The 24,406-nt window shown below is 38.6% G+C and overlaps 1 protein-coding gene across 5 annotated transcripts in view; it reads right to left on the reverse strand.

Moving 5' to 3' along the window:
- The window catches only part of PDE8B (phosphodiesterase 8B), a 274,382-nt gene that overhangs the window by 20,284 nt on the left and 229,692 nt on the right, over positions 1 to 24,406 (reverse strand). For all 5 annotated transcript variants that reach the window (XM_060635503.2, XM_060635504.2, XM_060635501.2 and 2 more), the window contains exons 11-12: positions 12,129 to 12,171; positions 8,137 to 8,214 (exon numbers count right to left, since the gene is read on the reverse strand). In XM_060635503.2, coding sequence (XP_060491486.1) covers positions 8,137 to 8,214; positions 12,129 to 12,171 — 121 coding nt within the window. The remainder of the gene's footprint in view (positions 1 to 8,136; positions 8,215 to 12,128; positions 12,172 to 24,406) is intronic.

The raw sequence follows: 24,406 nt of genomic DNA on the forward strand, positions 1-24,406 counted from the left end.
TTATGTATTTTGGATACAACCCTTTATTGGCTATGTGCATTTGCAAATATATTTTCCCATTCACTTGTTTTTTAGTTTTCTTGAGTATATTTTACTTTGTGAAAGCTTTTTATGTTGATGTAGTCCCAATAGTTTATTTTTGTTTCCCTTGTCCCAGGAGACATATCTAGAAAAATGTTGCTACAGCCAATGTCAGAGAAATTACTGCCTCTGCTCTCTTCCAGGATTTTTATGGTTTCATGTCTCACATTTAGGTGTTTAATCCATTTTGAATGTATTTGTGTGAATGGTGTAAGAAAGTAGTCCAGTTTCATTCTTTTGCAGGCAGCTTTCCAGTTCCCTCAACACTATTCATTGAAGAGATTATGTTTCCCCATTGCATATTCTTCCCTCCTTTGTCAAAGATTAATGGGCCATATAATTGTTGGTTTATTCCTGGGCTCTATTCTCTACCACTGATCTATGTATCTATTTTGTGCCATTACTATACTGTCTTGATTACTACAGCTTTGTATTATATCCTGAAATCTGGGATTGTGATATTTCTACTTTTTTCTTTTTCAAGACTGCTTTGGCCATTCGGGGTCTTTTGTAGTTCCATACAAACTTTAGGATAATTTAGTCTAGTTCTGTGAAAAATGTGGCTGGTATTGTGACAGGGATTGTATTAAATCTGTATATTACTTTGGGTAGTATAGACATTTTAACAGTATTTGTTCTCCCAATCCATAAGCATGGAATATCTTTCCATTCATTTGTGTCATCTTTAATTTCTTTCATCAGTGTTTTAGTTTCATAGTACAAATCTTTCACCTCCTTGGTTAAGTTCATTCTAGGTACTTTGTATTTTTGGTGCAATTATAAATGGAATTGTTTTCCTAATTTCTCTTTCTGCTACTACATTAGTAGTGTAGAGAAATGCAAAAGATTTATGTACATTGATTTTGAATCTTGTGATTTTAAAGAATTCGTTTATCAGTTCTACTAGTTTTGGGGTGGAGTCTTTGGGATTTTTTATATATAGTATCATGCCATCTGCAAATAGTAAAAGTTTTATTCTTCCTTACCAATCTGGATACCTTTTATTCCTCTTTCTTGTTTTATTGCTGTGGCTAGTACTTCCAGTACTGTGTTGAATCAAAGTGAGAGTGGACATCCTTGTCTCATTCCTGATTTTAGAGGAAAAACTCTTAATTTTTTTGCATTGAGTATGATGTTACCTGTGGGGTTTTTATATGGGCTTTATTACGTTATGTTCCCTCTAAACTTTGTGGAGGGTTAGCATAAATGGAGTTTATGCTTTGTCAAATGCTTTTTCTACATTGAAACGATATGATTTTTATCCTTTCTCTTCTTGATGTATCACATTGATGGACTTGCAAATTCTGAACCTCCCTTGTATCCCAGTAATTAAGTCTCACATGATTGTGGTCAATGGTTTTTTAATGTATTGTTAGATTCAGTTTATTAACAATTTGTTGTGGATTTTTGCATTTAAGTTCATTAGACACATAGGCCTATTGTTCCCTTTTTTTGTAGTGCTTGTATATGATTTTTTAAAATATTATTTAAAATTTACATCCAAATTAGCATATAGTGCAACAATGATTTCAGGAGTAGATTCCTTAGTGTCTCTTACCCATTTAGCCCATCCCCCCTCCCACAGCCCCTCCAGTAACCCTCAGTTGGTTGTATTTCCCTGATGATGTGTGATGTTGAGCATTTTTTCATGTGTTGGTTGGCCATCTGGATGTCTTCTTTGGAGAAGTGTCTATTCATGTCTTTTGCCCATTTCTTCACTGGATTATCTGTTTTCTGAGTGTTGAGTTTGATAAGTTCTTTATAGATTTTGGATACTAACCCTTTATCTAATATGTCATTTGCAAATATCTTCTCCCATTCTGTCAGTTGCCTTTTACTTTTGCTGACTGTTTCCTTCACTGTGCAGAAGCTTTTTATTTTGATGAGGTCCCAATAGTTCATTTTTGCTTTTGTTTCTGTTGCCTCCAGAGACGTGTTGAATAAGAAGTTGCTGTGGCCAAGATCAGAGAGGTTTTTGCCTGTTTTCTCCTCGAGGATTTTGATGGCTTCCTGTCCTACATTGGGTCTTTCATCCATTTTGAGTTTACTTTTCTGTTTGGTGTAAGAAAGTGATCCAGGTTCATTCTTTTGCATGTCACTGTCCAGTTTTCCGAGCACCACTTGCTGAAGAGACCATCTTTATTCCATTGGATATTCTTTTTTTTTTTTTTAATTTTTTTTTTAACGTTTTTTTATTTATTTTTGAGACAGAGAGAGACAGAGCATGAATGGGGGAGGGGCAGAGAGAGAGGGAGACACAGGATCAGAAGCAGGCTCCAGGCTCTGAGCCATCAGCCCAGAGCCCGATGTGGGGCTCGAACTCACGGACTATGAGATCGTGACCTGAGCTGAAGTCGGACGCTTAACCGACTGAGCCACCCAGGCGCCCCTCCATTGGATATTCTTTCCTGCTTTGTCAAAGGTGAGTTGGCCACACGTTTGTGGGTCCATTTCTGGGTTCTCTATTCTGTTCCATGGATCCGAGTGTCTGTTTTTGTACCAATATCATACTGTCTTGATGATTATAGCTTTGGAGTATAGCTTGAAGTCTGGGATTGTGACGCCTCCTGCTTTTTCTTTTTCAAGATCGCTTTGGCTATTTGGGTTTTTTTCTGGTTCCATACCAATTTTAGGATTGTTTGTTCTAGCTCTGTGAAGAATGCTGGTGTTATTTTGATAGGCATTGCATTGAATATGTAGATTGCTTTGGGTAGTATTGACATTTTAACAGTATTTGTTCTTCCTATCCAGGAGCATGGAATCTTTTTCCATTTTTTTGTATCTTCTTCAATTTCTTTTATAAGCTTTCTATAGTTTTCAGTGCATACATTTTTCACCTCTTTGGTTAGATTTATTCTTAGGTATTTTATGTTTTTTTGTGCGACTGTAAATGGGATCATTCCTTGATTTATCTTTCTGTCACTTCATTGTAGGTGTATAGGAATGCAACCGATTTCTGTGCAATGATTTTATATCCTGCAACTTTGCTGAATTCATGAATCAATTCTAGCAGTTTTTTGGTGGAATCTTTTGGGTTTTCCATATAGAATATCATGTCATCTGCCAAGAGTGAAAGTTTGACCTCCTCCTGGCCAATTTGGATGCCTTTTATTTCTTTGTGTTGCATGTATATGATTTTGATATCGGGGTAATGCTGACCTCATAGAATGAATCTGGAAGCTTTCCTTCCTCTTTGATTTTTCTGGAATAGTTTGAGAAGAAAAGGTATTAATTCTTCTTTAAATATTTGGTAGGATTCGCCTGTGAAGCTGTCTGGTCTTGGACATTTGGTGGGAGTTTTTGATTACTGATTCAATTTCCTTGCTGGTAACTGGCCTGTTCAAATTTTCTATGTCCTTCTGATTTGGTTTTGGAAGGTTCTGTGTTTCTAGAAATTCATTTCTTCTAGGCTGTCCAGTTTGGTGGCATATAATTTTGAGTCTATTCCTATTGTATTTCTCTGGTGTTGGTTGTTACTTCTCCTCTTTCATTTCTGATTCTGAGTCTTCCTTTTTTTTAATTTTATGAGTCTGCCTAGAGTTTTGCCAGTTTTGTTGATCTACTCAAAGAGCCATCTCCCAGTATCATTGTTTTTGTTTTGTTTTCATTTCATTTATTTCTGCTCTATTATTTGCTTCTTCTACTGGTTTTGGGTTTGATTTGTTCTTTTTTCTAGCTCTTCAGGTGTAAGGTTAGGCTGTTTGAGATTTTTGTTTGTTGAGGTAGGCCTGTATTGCTATAACTTCCTTCTTAAAACTGCTTTTGGTGTACCCTAAAGATTTTGGACTATTGTGTTTTCAATTTCATTTGCCTCCATGCATTTTTTTACTTACTCTTCAATTTCTTAATGGACCTATTCATTGTTTAGTAGCATGTTATTTAACCTTCTGTATTTGTGTTCTTTCCAGCTTTTTTCATGTGGTTGATTTCCGGTTTAATGGTGTTGTGGTTGGAAAAGATGCATAGTATGACTCTGATCTTCTTGAATCTGTTGAGATTTGTTTCGTGGCTTAATTTATGATCTATTCTGGAGATGATCCATCTACACTTGAAAAGAATGTGTATTCTGCTAGTTTTGGATGGAATGTTCTGAATACATCTCTAGATTAATCTGGTCCAGTGTGTCATCCAAAGCCATTGTTTCCTTGTAGATTTTCTGTTTGGATGATCTGTCCAATGATGTAAGTGGCATGTTACAGTCCCCTATTATTGTATTACTATCGTTTAGTTCCTTTAGGTTTGTTATTAACTACTTTATGGTATTTGGGTGTTCCCATGTTGGATGCATAAATATTTACAATTTACTATCCATCTTGGTGTCAACCTCCTCGGGTTGATTTTGTTAGGTGCTCTCTGTGCCTCTTGAACCTAGATTTCTGTTCCCTGACCCTACTTCAGGAAGTCTTCAGCTATTATTGTTTCAGAATCATTTTCTGCTTCCTTCTCTCTCTTCTCTTTCTGGGATCCCTATAATGTGAATGTTATTATTCTTGATAATTCCCCAAGTCTTATTTTCATTTTTAATTATTATTTTTCTCTCCTATTCAGCTTGATTGCTCTCCATTACTCTATTCTCCAAATCTCTGGTTCTTCTGCTTCCTCTAGTCTACTATTTATTCCACCTTGTGTATTTTGAATTCCAGTTATTGAGTTCCTCATCTGCAGTCTTATGGTTTCTTTTTGTTAAGAGTCTCACTGAGATCTTCCACTCTTGTCTCAAGTCCAGTGAATATCTTTATGATCATTACTGTAAATTCCCTATCAGTAATATTTCTTTTCTCTGTTTTGCTTAACTCTGGCGCTGTGATTTTTTCCTGTTCTTTCATTTGGGACATATTTCCCTGTCTCTCATTTTGTCTAACTCTCTGTTTCTGTGTGTTATGGAAGTCACCTACAACTCCTGCTCTTGAAAGTTGTAGTCTTGTGAAGAAGAGGTCCTGTAGTGCCCTGCAGTGCACTGTCCTCTGTTCACCAGAACCTGGCACTTGAGGAATGTCTCCTATTTGTTGTGTGCACCCTGCTGTTATGATTGAACTGCTTTTTCCTTTGGACCAGTCGACTGCAATGGCTCTCTTTTCCTGTTGTGGTCAGGGTTTGTTTGGTCCCTGTGTTGTTAGTAGGCCAGTCTGGGACCACCTCGGGTTTGGGTCAGTCCATGGATTTTCCAGAGAAGCAGTGTCAGTGAATTTCAGGGCACTTTGCCTGTGTTGTCCCTTGTGAAGCTTTTGTTGGCAGGCAAGGCCTGCAGTCGGACCAGATCTCTGCCCCTAGCAATGTGCCTGGCTGTACTTGGACTGGTGGGTGTGGTTATCTTCACCTCTACCCAGGGCAGGAGTCACTTTGGAGGGTGCTGGTCCTACTGGGGCTGCTTGCACATGCCACACTTGTGGCACTGCTTTGGATGTGCTCTGGCCAAGGGTCTATCGGGAGGGAGCAGGTCCAGAGGAAAGCATGAGGGTGGGTCACACTGTGTTAGCAAGGTTTGTGTGGGTCTGCAGTGTGAAGAGACCTAGAGGCGGAGCCTGGCTGGAGAGGGTGAGTTTGCAAGAAAACTCAAGCGTGGGATGCACTGTTAACAAGTTAGGTATTGAGTGTGAGCACTAAGGTGGTTCCAGCAGGTATCCATGTATCTAGGCTGTGGGGGTGGGAGAGGAAAATGGTGGCTTTCCAGCTCTTTTGCTTCTGGAGAAGTCTTCCAATGGTCAATCCCTGCCCCTCCAGCACACTCTCTGCGGTTACTAAACAGTAACCTCCCTCCAGTATACTCCAGGCATTATTCAAGATGTCGTTTCTATGCTGTATTTCTGAGGGGCTGTCTGTTGTGCTATTTCTATAAGGGCAGAGATTCCGTTTCCTCTCATCCTTCCAGCTCTCTCAGAGCCGACTGATTTTTAAAGTTCAGATGTTAAGCCTGCTAATTGTAAGAGTTCATGAAATTTCCCCCCTCTCGCTTTCAAAGCCAAATGTTATGGGGATTCCCTGTGCCTGGGGTGCCTGGCATGAGGCTCTATTTCTCTCCTCTCTCCAAGTCTGCCATCCCTCCCTCCCATGGGTCTGTTAGCTCCCAAACATGTTTCTATTCTTCCTAGTCTCCGCTCTGTGGCCTCTTCTCTACATTTAGCTGTGAAGTTTGTTTTGCCAGTCTTCATGTTATTTTCTGAGTTATTTATACTGATGTGGGTTTTATCTAGCTGTATCCATGGGATAAGGTAAGGTCTCTGCTACTCAGCCATCTTCTCCATTGTTTTTTGTTTGTTTGTTTGTTTGTTTTGAACAGGTAATGCTTACATGTAGGTAAAAATTCCAAAGGGAGAAACTACCTTAAAAGCCCCTGTTATATGTAAGTGATGAATCACTAAATTTTACTCCTGAAATCATCATTACACTACACGTTAACTAACTGGGATTTAAATAAAATATAAAAATTTTAAAAAATAATTATAAACCTAAAAATAAATAAATCAGTAAGGGCTCTGATCCCATCAGCTCATCCTACCACTGCCTGTGAGGCAGGAAGGAGGGATAAAATCCTCATGTTACAAATGGGATAACTTAATCTAGCCGATATCAAGAAAGCTTACCTGCTGCTCAGCCATCATTACAGCCTTCTTCTGTACTTTGCAACCTCTACTTCTCCATGTTCTGGAGAGATGATGGTCCCATCTCAAACTTTACACTGAAAACTGGGCTAATCTAGTTCAAATTCTCTCATCCATTATCCTGTCCATCTAAAATGTTCTATTTACATCTGAAAATATTTCAGTTAATCTTGTTTTACATTTTTGGCCCCTATCCTTTGCATGCCCTATGATTTATCCTCTTTCCTCTATGAATTATTCATCTTGTCTCTAAAGTCTTCAGTCCTTCCTAGTTTACCCACTTCCCTCATAATCAGGTTTCCCATTGTGACCCATAGGATTGAAAAGTCCTTCACTTGCCCTTCCAGTTTATTCCCTTAAGTTACCATCCTACTTCTCTCCTTTCTATCACAGTCACTCACCACCCCTCCTCATGCCCCTAGAATGGATGAGTGAAATCCACTAATCTGTTCTCGGTGCTTAAGCTCACTGATCTCTGCAGCATATAATACTGCTGGCCATCTCCCTTCTCTTGCTACCCTCTTGTTCGTGGCTCACCCCCAGTTCTCTTGTGCTCTTCCTTGGCCCTATTTCTCCTGCCTCTCCTCTAACTGAAAGAATGCCTTCAAATCTAGAACCTAGACCTTTTCTTTTCTCTTCTCTCTCTCTTCCCCTGCCCCCACCTCCCTCCCTCCCTCCCCCCCCGCCACACCCCTTACAGATGTTCCTCTGCTCAAAGCATCATCTATCACCCCTAGGGCTCCCAAATCCACACCTCTAGCCTGCAGTACTAGTCTTGTATTTTAGCTTCCTTGGCATCTTCATTAAAATAAAAATAATCATTTTCTCCTCAACCCCCCACATGGCCATACATGGAGACTATTTCTGAAAATATTACTCATATTTTCCCAGGTACCTAGGAATGAAATTTCAAAGTCATCTTGGACTTTCCCCCCTCCCTGCAAATCCAAATGATTCCTCCTTAAGGCGTGCTTGAACTCAAATAATGTTTTGGTAAATTATGTTTAGCAGAGCAGAACTGTTGTGCTAAATTATGTCCCACAGTATTTCTATGACATTTTATTAAGGGTAAGGGTGTGTAACAGGTACACTGAAAACTGGGAAGTGTTGAAGTTGGGAAGTCAGGACTCTGCAGTTCCTTTTCTCCCACTCTCACTTAAGAATGATCTAGCTATTATATTAAAAAAATGACCTAGCTATTAAAACTCTGAGCTGCTCTGGTGGTTATATGGCTCAACACAGTTTAGGCCATCATGGAACAAGTGTGGAGTCATTTCAAAGAGAAGACACTATAAAAAGTAAAAAAGAGTGAGAAGTGCTAAAAATTTTTCAGTTTGTGGAGTAAAAAAGCAAGCTGCAACTTGGGGTTTTGTTTATATGCTGACAAATTCTTGAGTATATTCGTCTGTCATCTTCTATACTTTAAAAAGGCCAAGAAATCTGAAAAACTTCTTACCATCACTGCCTCGAGATGATATCGATTTCACATCAATGGACTCTTTCCTCCTGTTCTTGTATCTAAATGAATGAGACTCTAAGGATTTCAAGTTAATAATGGAAGGTGAGTTTTCAGCTTATTTACAGGTGAAGTTTAGACACATTTCCCCCTCATTATCCAATGAAAACAAGGTTCCTTTTTAAGCACTATAAAATACTTTCAAGAAACAGCAAACCACTTTCTCTTCAACTCATCAACAACACAGAATTATCAATCATATTAATTGCAAAATGATACTCTTTTCTTACGGCTGTTATGTAATGGTAATAGGCTTTTTATCAAGAGTTCTTTAGTTCCATTAATAAAATATCTTTTTTAAAAATAAGTATTAAAACTTGGGTGAAATTTGGGGGGGGGGGTTCATTGCAACCTGAAGGACAGTAAATGTAACTGGGTCAGGAAGGCTGTTACAGAGATATTTGCAGAAGTAAAATACCAGTGAAATACAAAGAAACTTGAATTTATTTGAGAATCTACTATGGACTAATTTTAGGCCCCTCTGAAAGGTCAGCCCACCAGATGGTCTTCTAGGTTCTCCTTAGGATGTGATTTCATCAAATGAGGCATAGTGAAAATCCCAGGAAGGAAGGGAAGAAAAGGCAGGTTTATAATCCCAACTATTTCCACAACTCACTTCTGTCCCTATTTTCTAAGGGGAATAAAGCACTTCAATTCTGCACAAGTCTTTGCTGACTTTAACACTGAAAATGTGCTGTCACATTAATGAAATATTGAAACATGGAGTGAGGACAAAGATACAAAAATGTCAGGGCAGCAGAATTACCTTCAGAAACATGCATTTTCAGGGCATTGGCTTCTTGTGGGAGTAACCCAGTAGCAAGGAGAGAAACTTAATCGTAACACAGAATTGTTCCCCACTGTGCAAAGACAGGAGGCACACACGCAGGTTCCAGCAGGAAGAATACATTTCTTATACATCAATAAGTGTTCATATTCCAAGAAAGAAGAAAAAGATGCAATAATGCTCTTTGGAGAAGTGTCTATTAATGGTGGGCCTGGGGGCTCAGTCAGTTCTAGGTGTCCAACTCTTGATTTCGGCTCAGGTCATGATCTTGCAGTTCATGAGTGTGAGCCCCACATCAGGCTCTGCACTGACAGTGTGGAGCCTGCTTGTGATTCTGTCTCTCTAACCTCTCCTCCTGCTCCTCCTCCACTCTCAATCTCTGTCTCAAAATAAATAAATAATATGAAAAAAAATTGTCTATTAACACCAAAAAAAGGCACAAGAGAGAACAGTAGATAACAGAACCAGTTCCAGAGCCAACTTGCCAAAATTCAAGTCTCCAGAATGCCATCATCTACTAGCTGTATAACCCTGGCAGTGTTAACTTCTCTGTATTTCAACATCTACATCTATCAAGTGGGGATGGTTACAGCATCTCATTCTTAAGTTGCCGTGTGACATAAATGAGTTAATCCATGCAAAGCACTTAACACAGTGCCTGCTACACAGGAAGTATGTAGTTTGTACTGGCTGGTGGTATTGATTACATCTGGTCATTTGCAAATATACCTTCTTTCTAGGCATACGTGGGATCAGGTTATAATATTGTCTGTTGACACTGACATTGACAATGTTCTCTTGTCTGTTTTCACTTTTTTTCTGGATCAGCTTTTTAACTATTTTAGAGTCCTAAAAATTCTGATTCAATTAAAAAAGTTAAATCATCAACTAAACTTGAATTATATACAGCTAAAGACAAAAGCAGAATTATTATGAAGTTGATCTAAACACCTTAACCATACATATGGCTTTGTCTTGTGGATTCTGCCTTAATAATTTTCCTGGCCGTGGATAGGAGTTTCAGTATTTGTAAAGACACCTATAAGTAGTAGTACTTTAAATGACATTGTTAGGATCATATGGCATCTTTCAAACCCTGAAAAACTAACAGTGGTGACTCGCAAAACATTCCTTTTTAGCCTCTTCAGGGACTTAATAATCATATACATTCCTAGCCTTTACCACATAATAAATTAAATCTAACTGAATAAAGATTTAAGATTAAATTCAAGACTGGGGTGCCTGGGTGCCTCAGTGGGGTTGAGCGCCCAACTTCGGCTCAGGTCAAGATCTCATGGTTCGTGAGTTCGAGCCCTACGTTGGGCTCTGTGCTGACAGGTCAGAGCCTGGAGCCTGCTTTGGATTCTGTGTCTCCTCTCTTTGCCCCTCCGCTGCTCATGCTCTCTCAAAAAATAAACACTAAAAATTTTTTTTAAAAAGATTAAATTCAAAATTAAAAAAACCTCATTCCTCAAAATGTAGTTTCTAAATAAAACCAAAGTAGGGAAGTTAGTCTCATGACTGTGACCATGCCTGGCTAGCTGAATACTAAATCATTCACTAGAAATTACTCCAAGATATATAATTCTTGTTCTTCCTGATATTATCTCAGCTGAAATTAAGAGAATGTAGCAACAGAAATTACTAATAGTTTGGAGAAATTATTCTTCAATAAAGGCCATTTAAGTTGAATAATTCATTATTCATTCTCCCAAGAGATGCTTTGGAATGAATTTACAGACCAAAGAAAACAAAGATAAAGGAAATTTAAATAACTTTATTCAATGGCAAAAGGGGATATAGTGTCAACAATTAAAAAAAATAGCGAACATTTACTGAGCACCTTCTCTGCACCAGACATTGTGCTTCAATATTTACTTTAAATGTAAATTATCTTATGTGATCATTACAACAATTCTGAAAGTACATAGTACAGTCTTCATTTTACCAGTAAGAAAACTTAAACTTGGAGAGATTATGTAGGTAGCTCCAAGTCAAAGAGCAGGTCAAACAGTGGAACCTATGTTTTGTAAGATGGGATAGTTCCAATTTATCAATGTTTTGGGAGCGTTTGTTGACCCTAATATGTGCAAGGCAAGGCTGGGCACACTAAAGGATATGAAAATGCTTGCAACATTTTTTGGCGCCTAATAAGTTCATTAAAATAATACTCTTACAAGAGATAAACTAAAACATAAAGAGAGAGAGAGGCAGAGACAGAGACATGGAGGGAGGGAGGGAGGGAGGGAGGCAGGGGCAAGGGCAGAGGAAGGAAAAGGGTAGAGGAAGGGAAGGAGGATATCCAAGAGTTAAATGGCAGGTACAGTCACATATTATATACACTTTCTCCTTTATTTTTCATAACAATGAGATGCACATTGTTAATTCATTTTACAAGTGAAGAAACTAAAGCTCAGAAAGATGAAATTGAGTCTGAGTATGTTAAAATATGGTCCCATCCTCGAGTCAAGGAGAGGGACTAAATAGGTAGCCCAGGGTCTAACTTTATGCACTAATGGTTGGGAAAACCACTAACAGAGGAAAGAATATCGTGTGTGTGTACACGAGTAAGAATTTTAAATTTCTGATAGACTGAATTTTGCCTCTAATGATCAGAGAAATCCAGACCTTTCAAATATAGAAGTCATCTAGTCATTTCCTCATTTGAGGGTTGAGGAATCCAAGGGTCAGACAGAGTACTGCCCAAGGTATAAAGCAAGGGAGTGGGGACTGAAATGGGACCTCAGTGCTCTGGACTTCCATAACAGGCTAACCCACATTTTCTAATTAGACAGACACCAACAGCTACGAAGAACAAGTAGCCTGACCAGGGTGTAACAACAGTTGTCTCTCTCCTGGACTTCTGGCCACTCTCTTTTTAAGGTGTATCTGCTCTATATGGTCTCCAGCCAGTAAAATAAAACCAGCATGATAAAGGCATTCAGTAGAAAAGGTTGCCATGAATGAAGATTCCAAACTTTTGAAGGGATTCTGCTTTTATGCTGGCTCTCCAGCCTTCCAATATCCACACTCAGATTTTAGTAATCCATATTCTGGGGTGGTGAGTGTCAATCTACACTTCTTCAGAGTAATTTACAGACTTGAACCCACAAATGCCAGTGGAGTGAAATTGAAGTATTCTCACCTGTCTGAGAATTGTCTCCTGAATCACGATGAATCTTGTGAATCTAAAGTTGTTCAAAAAGTTTGGTAAAACAAGAGAAAGAAATTTTAAATATGGTATTAGCTACATTTCCAGCCAAACAATTTAATCAAAAAGCTCTGAGGACTCAAGAAATCAAGAAGTTACACAGATAATATAAACAGATGAAAGATGTACATCAAGTGATAATACTATAAATGCTCTATTACATTCAGACACTTATAGAATGGCTGAACCTGAGAGCAAGGAGATACCCAAGGGATGCACTTTTTACCCAGGGCATCTACACCTCCACTCAGCTGTTCCCATTTTGACCATTTGCAGAAATGCAGAAAGACAAAAAGCCGTAACAAAAAAATTTTTATAAAGCTAACATAATCTATTTAAATTTCAGATGGGTTATAAAATTTTTCTGTAGTATAAAAACAATCAGAATTTAAGCCCAGGATTTCGAAAAAACCATCCTAAAAATCTCTTCCAATGCTCCTCAATTATGGACAGAGTCATTTTACAAAATGTGTATTCACAACAAGATCTGAACTTTTGATGTAGCTTAACACCTACTTCCTTCTCATTATCAGATTTTTTGTGTGTGCTAATGATTTTATGCTAATGCTCACTAAATATCCATCAAATGATGAATGAAGTCATTAACACTAGAAAACAATATACATGCTTTGGGATGTTGCATTTTTTCTGCTTATAAGTGAGACACTGTTACCAAGTTGCATTTAGCTGTATCACGCTTAAAATCATGCTCCTTTGCTGCTAACTCCACCTCCTTCCAGTCGTTTGGACAACCAAGCCTTTGCAGCCACTCAATGAATGGGATAAGTTAACTTGAAAAACAAGACAGGTGAGTGTGTGGTACTATGAAGGAAGATTAGTATGGTTTAGCAACATCAGCTGTAATAAATAGCCACAAGTTGCCTATATATCAGATAACGGGTACAACGTTCCAGCTTGACTGAACCATTGAAAAATAATCATGTAAAACTGACATGTTAAAAATGTCAAAACTGACATGTCAAAATGTGACTGAGGGCTATGACACATAGCAGGTCATAAAAATGGGATCCATAATTATGGGACCTTGTTATTTCTTCTGTGAATGGTTGCTTTATATATTTTCTTTACAGATGAAGACCATTTGTTACAAAGCTACTGAGTACAGTGTGAATTTTTGATACTCTATCAAATGAATACAACTTTTGCCTTGTTTTCTCAATCAACTTTAGCTCAAAAGCAAGTTATCTTTAAATATTTAGCTTTTCTCTCTGAATCACAATACATCTCTCCCGTAGGAACAAAGTCCTATGACTTCCCTGATTACCTAAAAAGGCCATTGGCTCGTCTATTGGTGACCCCCACAGGCGAGATGACTGAACTGTGGACCTCCTACAAGGTCAACGTGGCCTTTGTGTTCTGTCTAGATGAAGCCAGATGAAGCCCTAGGTCTAGTATACACATAGCCCAACTCTGCCTTTAGTATGGAAGTGCCTTGGTCCCAGATGGGAGAAAAGGCAACAGGGAGGAAAGATGAGAGGTACCAGGTCCATCTTCTGAGGCAGCTTCCTTTCTATCTTTCTCCACACAGGATGTGGCATTTGGCACTTTTGGAGGTGAACTCACTGCACCCCCTCCACAACTGCTGCCCCTGAAATGGCTCATCTAACTCTGCTGGATTCTCTTCTAGGGACAGTAACACAGACGGGACATACCCTTCGATGTCACTTGCTCTACAAACAGAGGATGTGCAGGGCAAGGTTAGCACCTGCCACCCAGGATCCTATTCCATGACTCATTTCATGATCCACTGCAGCAGGTGCGGTGCCTAAGGACCTTTGCTGCTTACTCTCCAGCTGTGCTAAGTTTTATCAGAGCTTCCACACTCAGGTTATCTACATTACTCTTCTGAATAATGTCCTTCCCCACAACCCTTTTACAACTAAAGATTCAACCTGGATGAAAAAAATCTTTAAGAATTTGAATTTTTTTCTTGGAGGTCTAAACCCACCAGTCATTTATGACTTGGCATGAATGACTCCACTAAAATTATTTTCTCCTAATTCTTGGTCATGCTCACTGAGGAAGTAAACAGAGAATGAGCATTTCCATAGTTTGTTGTTCTCTGGTAGGCAGCCAAGCAGGGAACATGGGCCTGAGGACTGTAGGGCAGGAAGAGAGATAAGTCAACTATGCCCATGCATGACAACAGCACCCCTGTCACCATTAAGAATCTTGATGGTTTGGGGCCCCTGGGTGGCTCAGTTGGTTAAGCATTCAACTCCTGATTTCAGCTCAGGTCATGATCTCACGGTTTGTGGGTTCAGGCCCCATGTTGGGCTCTGCACTCACGGCATGGAGCCTGCCTGGGATTCTCCCTCTCTCTGCCCCTCCCCTGCATACACTCTCTCTCTCTCGAAATAAATTAACATTAAAAAAAAGAATATTGGTGTTTCATGGGAAGAGGTCAAAATAACATTAAAAAGAATTTGAAAGAAGGTGATTTCCAACCCTAATGATGACTTTTATGAATTCAATACTGTGGATGGTGTAGACATAGCAAGAGAATTAAAATGAGAAGTACAGCCTGAACCAGGGTGATCTCTGTGTGGAGAGCCCTGAAACCCCATGGCTTGCACCCACTTTAGCTTCAGGTGTCCCGCCAGGGCATCCCCTGTGCAGAAAGTTTCAGGAATGCCTCAGAATATGCACACATCAGCTCTACTCAGCCAACGACACCAGGTACACACAGTCTACACAGGGGATAACAATACACAACATTCCTTCTAGGTTAGAAGAGTAGCTGTTATACCTAATTCACAAAAACAAACATAGAAAGTCAAACAAAATAAGGAGATGACAGTGAACGAACTTAGTGAGAGCTTCAACAAAGAGAAATACAAAAAAGGACCAATCAGAGTTTCAGAATAAAATAACTGAAATGAAAAATACACTAGAGGAAATCAACGGTAGATCAGAGGATGCAGAAGGAATCAGCCATCAGGAAGGCAGAGTAATGGAAAACACCCAAACCGCACCACAAAAGGGAAAAAGAATTTTTTAAAAATGAGGATAGGTTAAGGGATCTCTTTGACCATGTCAAGAAAACAAACATTAGTATTATAGGGATCCCAGAAGAAGAAGAGAGAGAAACAGCATAAAGCTTACTTGAAAAAAATAATAGCTGAAAGCCTCCCTTATGTGGGGAACAAAACAGATACCAGTTTCAAGAGGCACAGAGAGTTCCACATCATGAACATCACAACACCTAATAATCAAAATGTCAAAGTTTAAAAACAAAGAGAATTTGAAAAACAGCAAGAGATAAATATTTATGTACAAGAAAAACCTCATAAGGCTGTCAGCTGATTTTTCAGTAAAACGTTGCAGGCCAGAAGGGAGAGGCATCACATATTCAAAGTGCTAAAAGGAAAAAAAAAAACCCTGCAACCAAGAATATTCTGTGCAGCAAAATTATCACTCAGAACTGAAGGAGAAATAGAATTTCCCAGACAAAAAAGTAAAGGAGTTCATCACCATTACACCTGCCTTACAAGAAATGTTAAAAAGACCTCTTTAAGTAGAAAAGAAAGGACTATAATTAGAAACAAGAATATTACAAATGGCAAAGGGATTCACAAAAAAAAAATTTGTAAAAAGATGTGCACATACACAAAATGTGGAGGGGGGATAGTAAAAGTTCTTTCAGAATGTGTTCAAACTTAAGTGACCATCAACTTAATATAGACTGTTACATACTTAGGAAAACCTGTAATAGATACACATATACAAAAAGAAAAAGAAAACCAAGCATAACACTAGAGAAAATAAGAAATCACAAGGAAAGAGAATAAGAGAAGGAAAGGAATAGAGTATTACTAGAAAAACAACCAGAAAACAAAAGGAAATGGCAATAAATATCTATCAATAATTAATTCTAAATGTAAATGGTCTAAGGGCTCCAATCTAAAGACATAGGGTGACTGAATGGATTAAAAAAAAAACACCTGAAAAACAAAAACAAGGCCCATCTATATGTTTCCTAAAAGACAATCACTTCAGACCTAAAGACACATACAGACTGAAATGAAGGGATGGAAAAAGATATCCCATGTAAATGAAAGTGGAAAAAAAGAGCCAGGTAGCATACTTATATCAAAGTAGACTTTAAAAGGAAAGACTGTAACAAGAGAAAAAGGCATTACATAATGATTGAGGGATCAATCCAACAAAAGGACATAATACTATTAAATACCTACGCACCAACAAATTTAAGTATCTACATACCCAACATCAATCTAACAAGAAAACATAACAATTTTAAATACCTATGCACCCAATATTGAACCGCCTACATATGTAAAGCAAATATTATCAGACCTAAAGAAGGAAATTGACAAAAATCTGACATAAGAGTAGGAGACTTTTGTAACAGTGGATAGATCATACAGGCAGAAAATCAGTAAGAAAACAGTGGCTTTGAACAACATATTATACCAGATGGACTTAACAGATATATACACAACATTCCATCCAAAAACAATACAGTACACATTCTTTTCAAGTACTTAATGGAACATTCTCCAGGACAGATCACATGTTAGGCCTCAAAACAAGTCTCAATAAATTTAAGAAAACTGAAAAATACCAAGCATCTTTTCCAACCACAACAGTATGAAACTAGAAATCAATTACAAGAAAAAAAAAATGGAAAAAAAATCCACAAACACATGGAAGCTAAACAACATGCTACTAAACCACCAATGAGTCAACAAAGAAGTCAAAGAGGAGATCAAAAAAATATGTGGAGACACATGAAAATGAAAACATATTGGCCCAAAATCTTTGGGAGAGAGCAAAAGCAGTTTTAAGAGGGAAATTTACAGTGATACAAGCCTACCTCTAAAAACAAACAAAATCTCAACAATCTAACCTTACACCGAAAGGAACTAAAAAAAAAAAAAAAAAAAAAAAAGGAAACCCAAAGCCAGTAGGGAGAAGGAAATAATGAAAAGCAGAAATAAATGAAATAGAGACAAAAAATAGAAAAGATCACTGAAACCAAGAGCTGGTTCTTTGAAAAGATAGCAAAATTGATAAGCCTTTACTCAGACTCATTAAGACAAAAAGGGGACCCAAGTAAAATCAGAAATGAAAAAGGAGAGGTAACAACTCACACAACAGAAATATGAAAAATTATATGCCAATAAATGGGACAACCTAGAAGAAACGGATAAATTCCTAGAAACATACAATCTTCCAGAATTGCATCAAGAAGAAATAGACAATGTCAACAGATTGTAACTAGTATGAAATTGAATTGGTAATCAAAAATTCCAAACAAAGTAAAGTCCAGGAACACGTGGATTCCTGGGCAAATTCTACCAAACATTTAGGGGATTCCTATTCTTCTCAAATTATTCCCAAAAGAATGAGGGAAATAGAAGGAAAGCTTCCAAACACATATTCAAGGCCAGCATTACTCTAATACCAAAACGAGAAAAAGGCCCTAGAAAAACAACGGAATCCAACTACATGCCACTATCCCTGATAGAAATAGATGCAAATTCTTCAACGAAATGTTAACAAACTGAATTCAACAATACATTAAAAGGATCATGCATCCTGATGAAGAAGGAGATTCAAGGATGGTTTAATATCCAGAAATCAATTAATGACACTATGTCAACTAAATGAACAATAAAAATCACATGATCTCAACAGATGAAGAAAAAGCATTTGACAAAATGCAACATCCATTCATGATAAAAACTCTCAACAAAGTGAGTATAGAGAGAATCTCAACTTAATAAATGCCATCTATGACAAACACAATTAACATTACACTCAGTGGTGAAAAACTAAGAGCTTTACCTCTTAGATCAGGGACACCACAAGGATGTCCACTCTTACCACTTTTATTCAATATAATAATGGAAGTCCTACTCGCAGCAATCAGACAAGAAATAAAATATATCGAAATGGTAAGGAAGAAGTCAAACTGTCACTATTTGCAGAGGACATCCTATACATAGAATATCCTAAAGACTCCATCAAAAAAAACTATTAAAAGTAATAAGTGAGGGGCACCTGGGTGGCTCAGTCAGTTAACTGTCCAACTCTTGGTATCAGTTCAGGGCATGATCTCACAGCTTGTGAGTCTGTCAGCACAGAGCCTGCTTGGGATTGTCTCTCCCTCTCTCTCCTCCTTGCCTCGTCACTCTTCCTCTGACTCTCTCAAAAATAAATAAGTAAACTTAAAAAAAAAGTAATGAGTGAACTCAGTAAATTTGCAGGATAAAAAAATACAAAAATCTGTTGCATTTCTACACACTGATATCAAAGTAACAGAAAAAGAAATTAAGAAAACAATTTCATTTATAATTGCATCAAAAATAATAAAAATACCTAGGAATAAATTTAACCAAGGAGATTAAAGACCTACATTTTGAAAACTGTGAAACAATGATAAAAGAAATCCAAGATGACACAAACAAATGGAAAGATATTCCATGCTCATGGAATGGAAGAATATTGTTAAATTGTGCATACTACCCAAAGCAATCTACAGATTCAATGTAATCTCTATCAAAATACCAACAGTATTTTTCACAGAATTATAACACAAATACCAAAATTTGTATGGGACCACAAAAGACCCTGAATAGCCAAAGCAATCTTAAGACAAAAAAAATGTGGGGGCACCAGGTTGGCTGAGTCGGTTAAGCAGTGACTCTTGATTTCGGCTCAGGTCATGATCTCATGATTTGTGAGATCAAGCCCCATGTCAGGCTGTATGACAACAGTGTGAAGCCTGCTTGGGATTTTCTCTCTCCCTCTCTGTCTGTCCCTTCTCTGCACTCACTCTCTTTTTAAAAATAAATAAATTTTTTTTAAAAGGACAACTCTGAAGATATCACAATCTCAGATTTCAAGATAGGCTACAAAGCTATGATAATTTAAAAAGTATGGTAATGGTACAAAAAATAGGGCAATGGAACAGGATAAGAAAGCCCAGAAGTAAACCTATAATTATATGGCCAATTAGTCTATGACAAGGGAGGCAAGAATACACAATGGGGAAAAGATGGTCTCTTCAATAAATGATGCTGAGAAAACTGGACTGTAATTAAGGTAGCACGGTATGTCAACTACACTTCAACTAAAAAAAAAACACATACTTAAAAAGTGGAGCCTGAAAATGTGACTGAATTGCGGCAATCTCATAGAACTTTAACAAACGAGGAATTGCTTCTTGTGGATGAACAAAGAAAGAAAGTGGTTTCTTGAGATAGAATCTGCTCCTGATGAAGATACTATGAAGACTGTTGAAATGACAATAAAGAATTGGGAAGATCACATACACGTAGCTGAGAAAGCAGGGCAGGGTTTGAGAGGACGGACTCTAATTTTCAAAGAAGTTCTACTATGAGTTAAATGGTATCAAATAGCATCACATACTACCCTGAACTTGTTGGGGAAAGGAAATGTCGATCAATGTGGCAAACTTCCCTGTTGTCCCATTTTAAGAAATTGCCATGGCAACTCCAGCCTTCAGCACTCACCACCCTGATCAGCCATCAACACTAAGGCAAGACTCTCCACCAGCAAAAAGATCACGACTCAATGAAAACTCAGATGATGGTTAGCATTTTTTAGCAATAAAATAGTTTTAAATTAAGGTATGTACACTGTCTTTCTAGACATAATGCTATTATGCACTTAACAGACTACAGCATAGTGTAAACGTAACTTTTATATGCCCTGGGACACCCCATAATTCATCTGACTTGCTTCACTGAGATACTTCACTGTAGTGGACTGGAACCCAACCTGCACTGTCTCCCAAGTATGCCCGTATATTGTTTGTTTTTGGGTCTCCCTCACTCCCACGTATTATGAAAAGAGGTAAAAACTCTGGTTAAAATGAAGACAAGTACTATTTTCTAAAATTAGTGTAGCTTACAAAGCCAACTTATTAAGAAATCTTTTTTTTTTTTTAAGATTGGACATACTTGATCAACAACTTCAAGACAAAACTGAATGCTTTCATGTATGTGACAAGACTTCAGTAGAGTTCAAATGCTGGATGAGAGATGTGATCACAGAAACTGAGTCATTTGAGACCCTCCCTTCATTTACATGTAATAAAAATGAGAGTGTGTGATATAATAGTTTCTTTGATCATCTTTCTTTACTGAAAATACCTTCTTTACTGAGAAGTATTTCCTTGGATGCTAAAAGCATCTGATGCACAGATCAAAGATGTTTTCTGTCTACTCTATTTTCAAAAACTATTTGATAACACACTTCTCAAAATTCCCACCAAACGGCAAACAAACACCAAATGGAGCAATGCCAGATCTAGTATGTTCAGATATCACTGATATCCCTCAGTCAATATTTTCTTACCTTAGTGCCAGTGCCCGCCAGCCCCACATTCAACATGCATTTGCAAGAGCCATTACAAAGAAGCACTCATTATGTAGCCAGTGATAGTTTTTTTTTTAAATCTTTATCTCTTGGAAAAACACTGAATTCAGGTACCATTCCAGTTGAAATGTTTCATTCTTTTTTCCCTTGGTCAGTTTCTCTTTTTAATGGCTTTCAAAGACCTACAATGTAAGCACCACTTTGCTTCATACCTGGAAAATACTGAGTTTTCTACTATGAAAATATGACAGTGTTTCTCAAACTTCAGCATGAATAGAACCACGGTAAGGGCATGTTCAAATAGGGGCAGGGGGCCATCCGCAGAGTTTCCTGCGCACCAGTTCTGGGGGAAGCCTAGAATCTGGATCTCTAACGTTAAAGTTCCCAGATGAGGCCAAGGCTGTGGATCTGGGGGCCATGTTGTAATACACGAGGACCCCCTACTCACAGTGCTCTGGGCACCAGCAACTTGGCTGACATCTGGGTGCTTGTCAGAATTACCGACTCTCAGACTCTCCAGACTCACTGAGTATGAGAATCCATATTTTAACAGTTAATCTCTAGGTGATTTTAACATTACAGTGAGTTGAAAAATCACTGAGTTAGGTGGAAAAATCTCAGGCATGCCAACAGATGTCTTAATATCTCCATTTCTAGTGGTATAAACCTGGTACGTTACGAACTTTACTGAGTCTCAGTTTCCTTATGGGTAAATGGGGACCAACGCCTACTATTTAGAGTCTAGATCAAATGAAATAATGTGTGTAAAATGCCCAGCCCAGTAGCTTCCAAGCTGGCCTTTTACCAGATTTACCTGGAAGGCTTGTGAAAGCACAGGGCTTGGCTCCACCCCCACCCTTTCTGTTTCAGTAGATCTGGGCTGGGGCCTGAGAATTTGTGTTTCTAACAAGTTCCCTGTGAGGCTGAGGCAGCTGATCCAGTGGTTTTTTTTTTTTTTTTTTTTTTTTTTTTTTTTTTTTAATTTACATCCAAGTTAGTTAGCCTTTCTTTGAGAACCACTGGACTAGCCCATGGTGGGTGCCCAGATAACACTGGTTCCCTTTACCTTCTCTTTCAGAGATGTATCTTGTTTGTGGAGAATCTGGATTCAGGGATGTTTCCATTGTTTATTATTTCAGGACTGATTTTAGTTTACAAAAACCATTTCCTTTAAAGCATACGCTGAGCATATGTGGTGTGCTCCGATGTGCTGTGTTTCTCACTTTTATGCCATCATTTGCTTGGCCTGTGTCCCCTCACCGCTCAGTGACAAAGAGAAACATATAAAGAGCTTCCGAAGGAGATTTCATTTTCCTTAAAGTTTCTTCCTTTTAAAGAATTGTCACAGACTGATGGCACTTTTGTGAAACACTTTTATGTGTAAACTGCTATGCCTACTCAATTTTGTCAAGAGAATGAGGAAACTGCAAAGATCACAGTTTCCCACCAATGTTCCACTAGTGCTCAACAGAGTCATTCAAGTGTTTAATGACACTGGGGGCCTCTGTTGCACTGTGATTAGCCTAAGACAGAAGCAAGCAGCAGGACCTTTGCTTTGTAAATCAGGCCCTTTGATAGCTACTGCAGAGAGAGGACAGCACAAAGGAAAAATTAGTAATAATGAGAGAACAAAAGAGTAAAACAGCTTTATCACTGTGTGTCCTGAGGTTCTGAAAATGCTGTTCATTAGAATCTCTGTTTACATTTGTGAACAATCACTCCCAGGAGAAAAAGGCCATTTTCTAGCTGATACCTCATTTTCTAGTTCAACTCCAGAAATATTTATTGGGCCTTAGACACAAAGATGGTTAGAACAGAGTCCCTGCTTTCAAATGATTTACTGTATAACAGGGGACAAAAACCAAGTACTGTCACAATGGATCTATTCATTAAGTGTTTGTTGAGTGTATACTATGTGTTGGGTAATGTTTTCGGTACCAGGGATGTGACCGAGAATAAAAGCTGGTTCAGAAGTGCCAAAGACAGTATTTTGCAAGGGGTGGGATGGTGAGGGTTAAAAAGTTTAGGGGATTCCAAAATATGATGCTAAATAACCTTGCCTCATATATTCAAGTCATTTACTCTTCAGCATTTTTCCAAGCCTTCTGAGTATACCAAGGGGAAAGCCTCAGGGTGGTGCTATTATGTTTAACACCTAACACTTTGTAAAGAATTTGATACATTGACGGTCTTTCTATAGGATATCTATATTTACTGTTACCTTCCATTGTGGCTAGTGATTTTGGTATTCCACTTCAATTATTATGGTTATACAAAGTTTTAAAAGTGGCTCTTTCTAAAGAAAAACAAGTATGAATAGGTTAGGTGGCATCTAGATATGCCAACAGTTGAGATCCAGGAGTGCCCCAAATGTGGGAAACAGAGTTATGAGGCATGTGCCCATCCCTGACCTCCCAAATGCCGTGGCTTCAGGGGAGAAGAATATGGGCAGAAGTAGCACCCCATGAACTGGAGGGGCTGTGGAAGTCACACTGACCAGCCAGAAGCTGGCTGGACCTGGCAGGCCCTTTTAAGTTGAGTTCCCTCTTGTGTCAGATGGATGGGTGCATGCTCAGGAGTGTCTGACAGGGTTCCCAGCCACCATCGCTAGCTCCTAATTCCCAGTGGGACTCTGCACAGCCCTATGCTGCCTGTGCCTCTCACTTCTGGGTCACTGCTGCCATTTCTGGTCCTAAGCTGCCAGTCTATGCTAGTAAACGAGACCATTCATCTAATTTGGACCGGAAATGAAATGCTCCCTTAGGAATGAAGACACAAGAGGGGCATTACACAGTGCTCCTGTGCCCTGAAAAGGGGTAACATGATGGATGAATCAATCAGGATTCATAATTTCTAAAAAGTATATAAATTCCATGTGGCAGGGACAGCCTTTTTTACCTTCCAGACACAATAACAATGCCACTCAGGCCGAAGCAGGAACATCGTTACTAGAAGGCTGTAACTGTACCTCTTTCTTCGGTCAGTAATGGCTCTGAGTGGAGTCTGGTGATGAGAGGCTAGCTGTAGGAGGACACTGAATTTTCCGGGGTGGCCTGGCTGACCCAAGGGACATAGGAACAGATGGTATCAAATACAGTCATGAGATACATCCTCAACTTTCAACAGACAGATGGGGTTTCATTTCCTCTTTCCCCAATCTTTCAATTCTACAGATTCTGATATTATTATGCTGAAGATGTGCCAGGAAAAAGTATCTAAAATTCCTGTCTGAAAGCAGCTGGAAACCCAAAGAGACTTAAAACTGAAGCATTTTCTGTTATAGTTTTGGTCCTGTCCAGGTAACAACTTGGGATCATTTAGACCGGTCCACTCATCCCACCTGATCCTCCCTTCCTGCAGCTATTCACATGGAGCCTCATCACCACATTCTCACAGAACCCTTGGACACGTAGCCTTCCTCAAGAGATCAAACTACTGGCCACGCCACTGCACATGGGTCTGCTTCAGTAGAGAAGATAATGTAGTACAATCATAAGGGACTGTTTACCGCCCTACCAAGAACTCTTATCAAGAGAAACTCCTAGAGACACAGCTGGGGCTTCCTTAGTGACCTCATCAGGGCAATGGCATAACATGTAAATCATCACACATGTGGCAGCTATTTGATACTTTTCTGGGATGGGAATGTTCTGTCTCCTGGGCACTGTTCCAACATCTAAAAATCCACATTAACAAGGCAATTTCTCAAGAATTAGAGAGCCTAAGATAGATTCACAGGTGAAGTCTATCAAACATTTCAGATGAATTAATACCTATTCTTCTCAAACTATTCCAAAAGAGAGAGAGAGAGAGAAGGGGAA

Source organism: Panthera onca, chromosome A1, assembly GCF_046562875.1.
Source record: "Panthera onca isolate mPanOnc1 chromosome A1, mPanOnc1 haplotype 2, whole genome shotgun sequence".
Lineage (NCBI taxonomy): Eukaryota > Metazoa > Chordata > Mammalia > Carnivora > Felidae > Panthera > Panthera onca.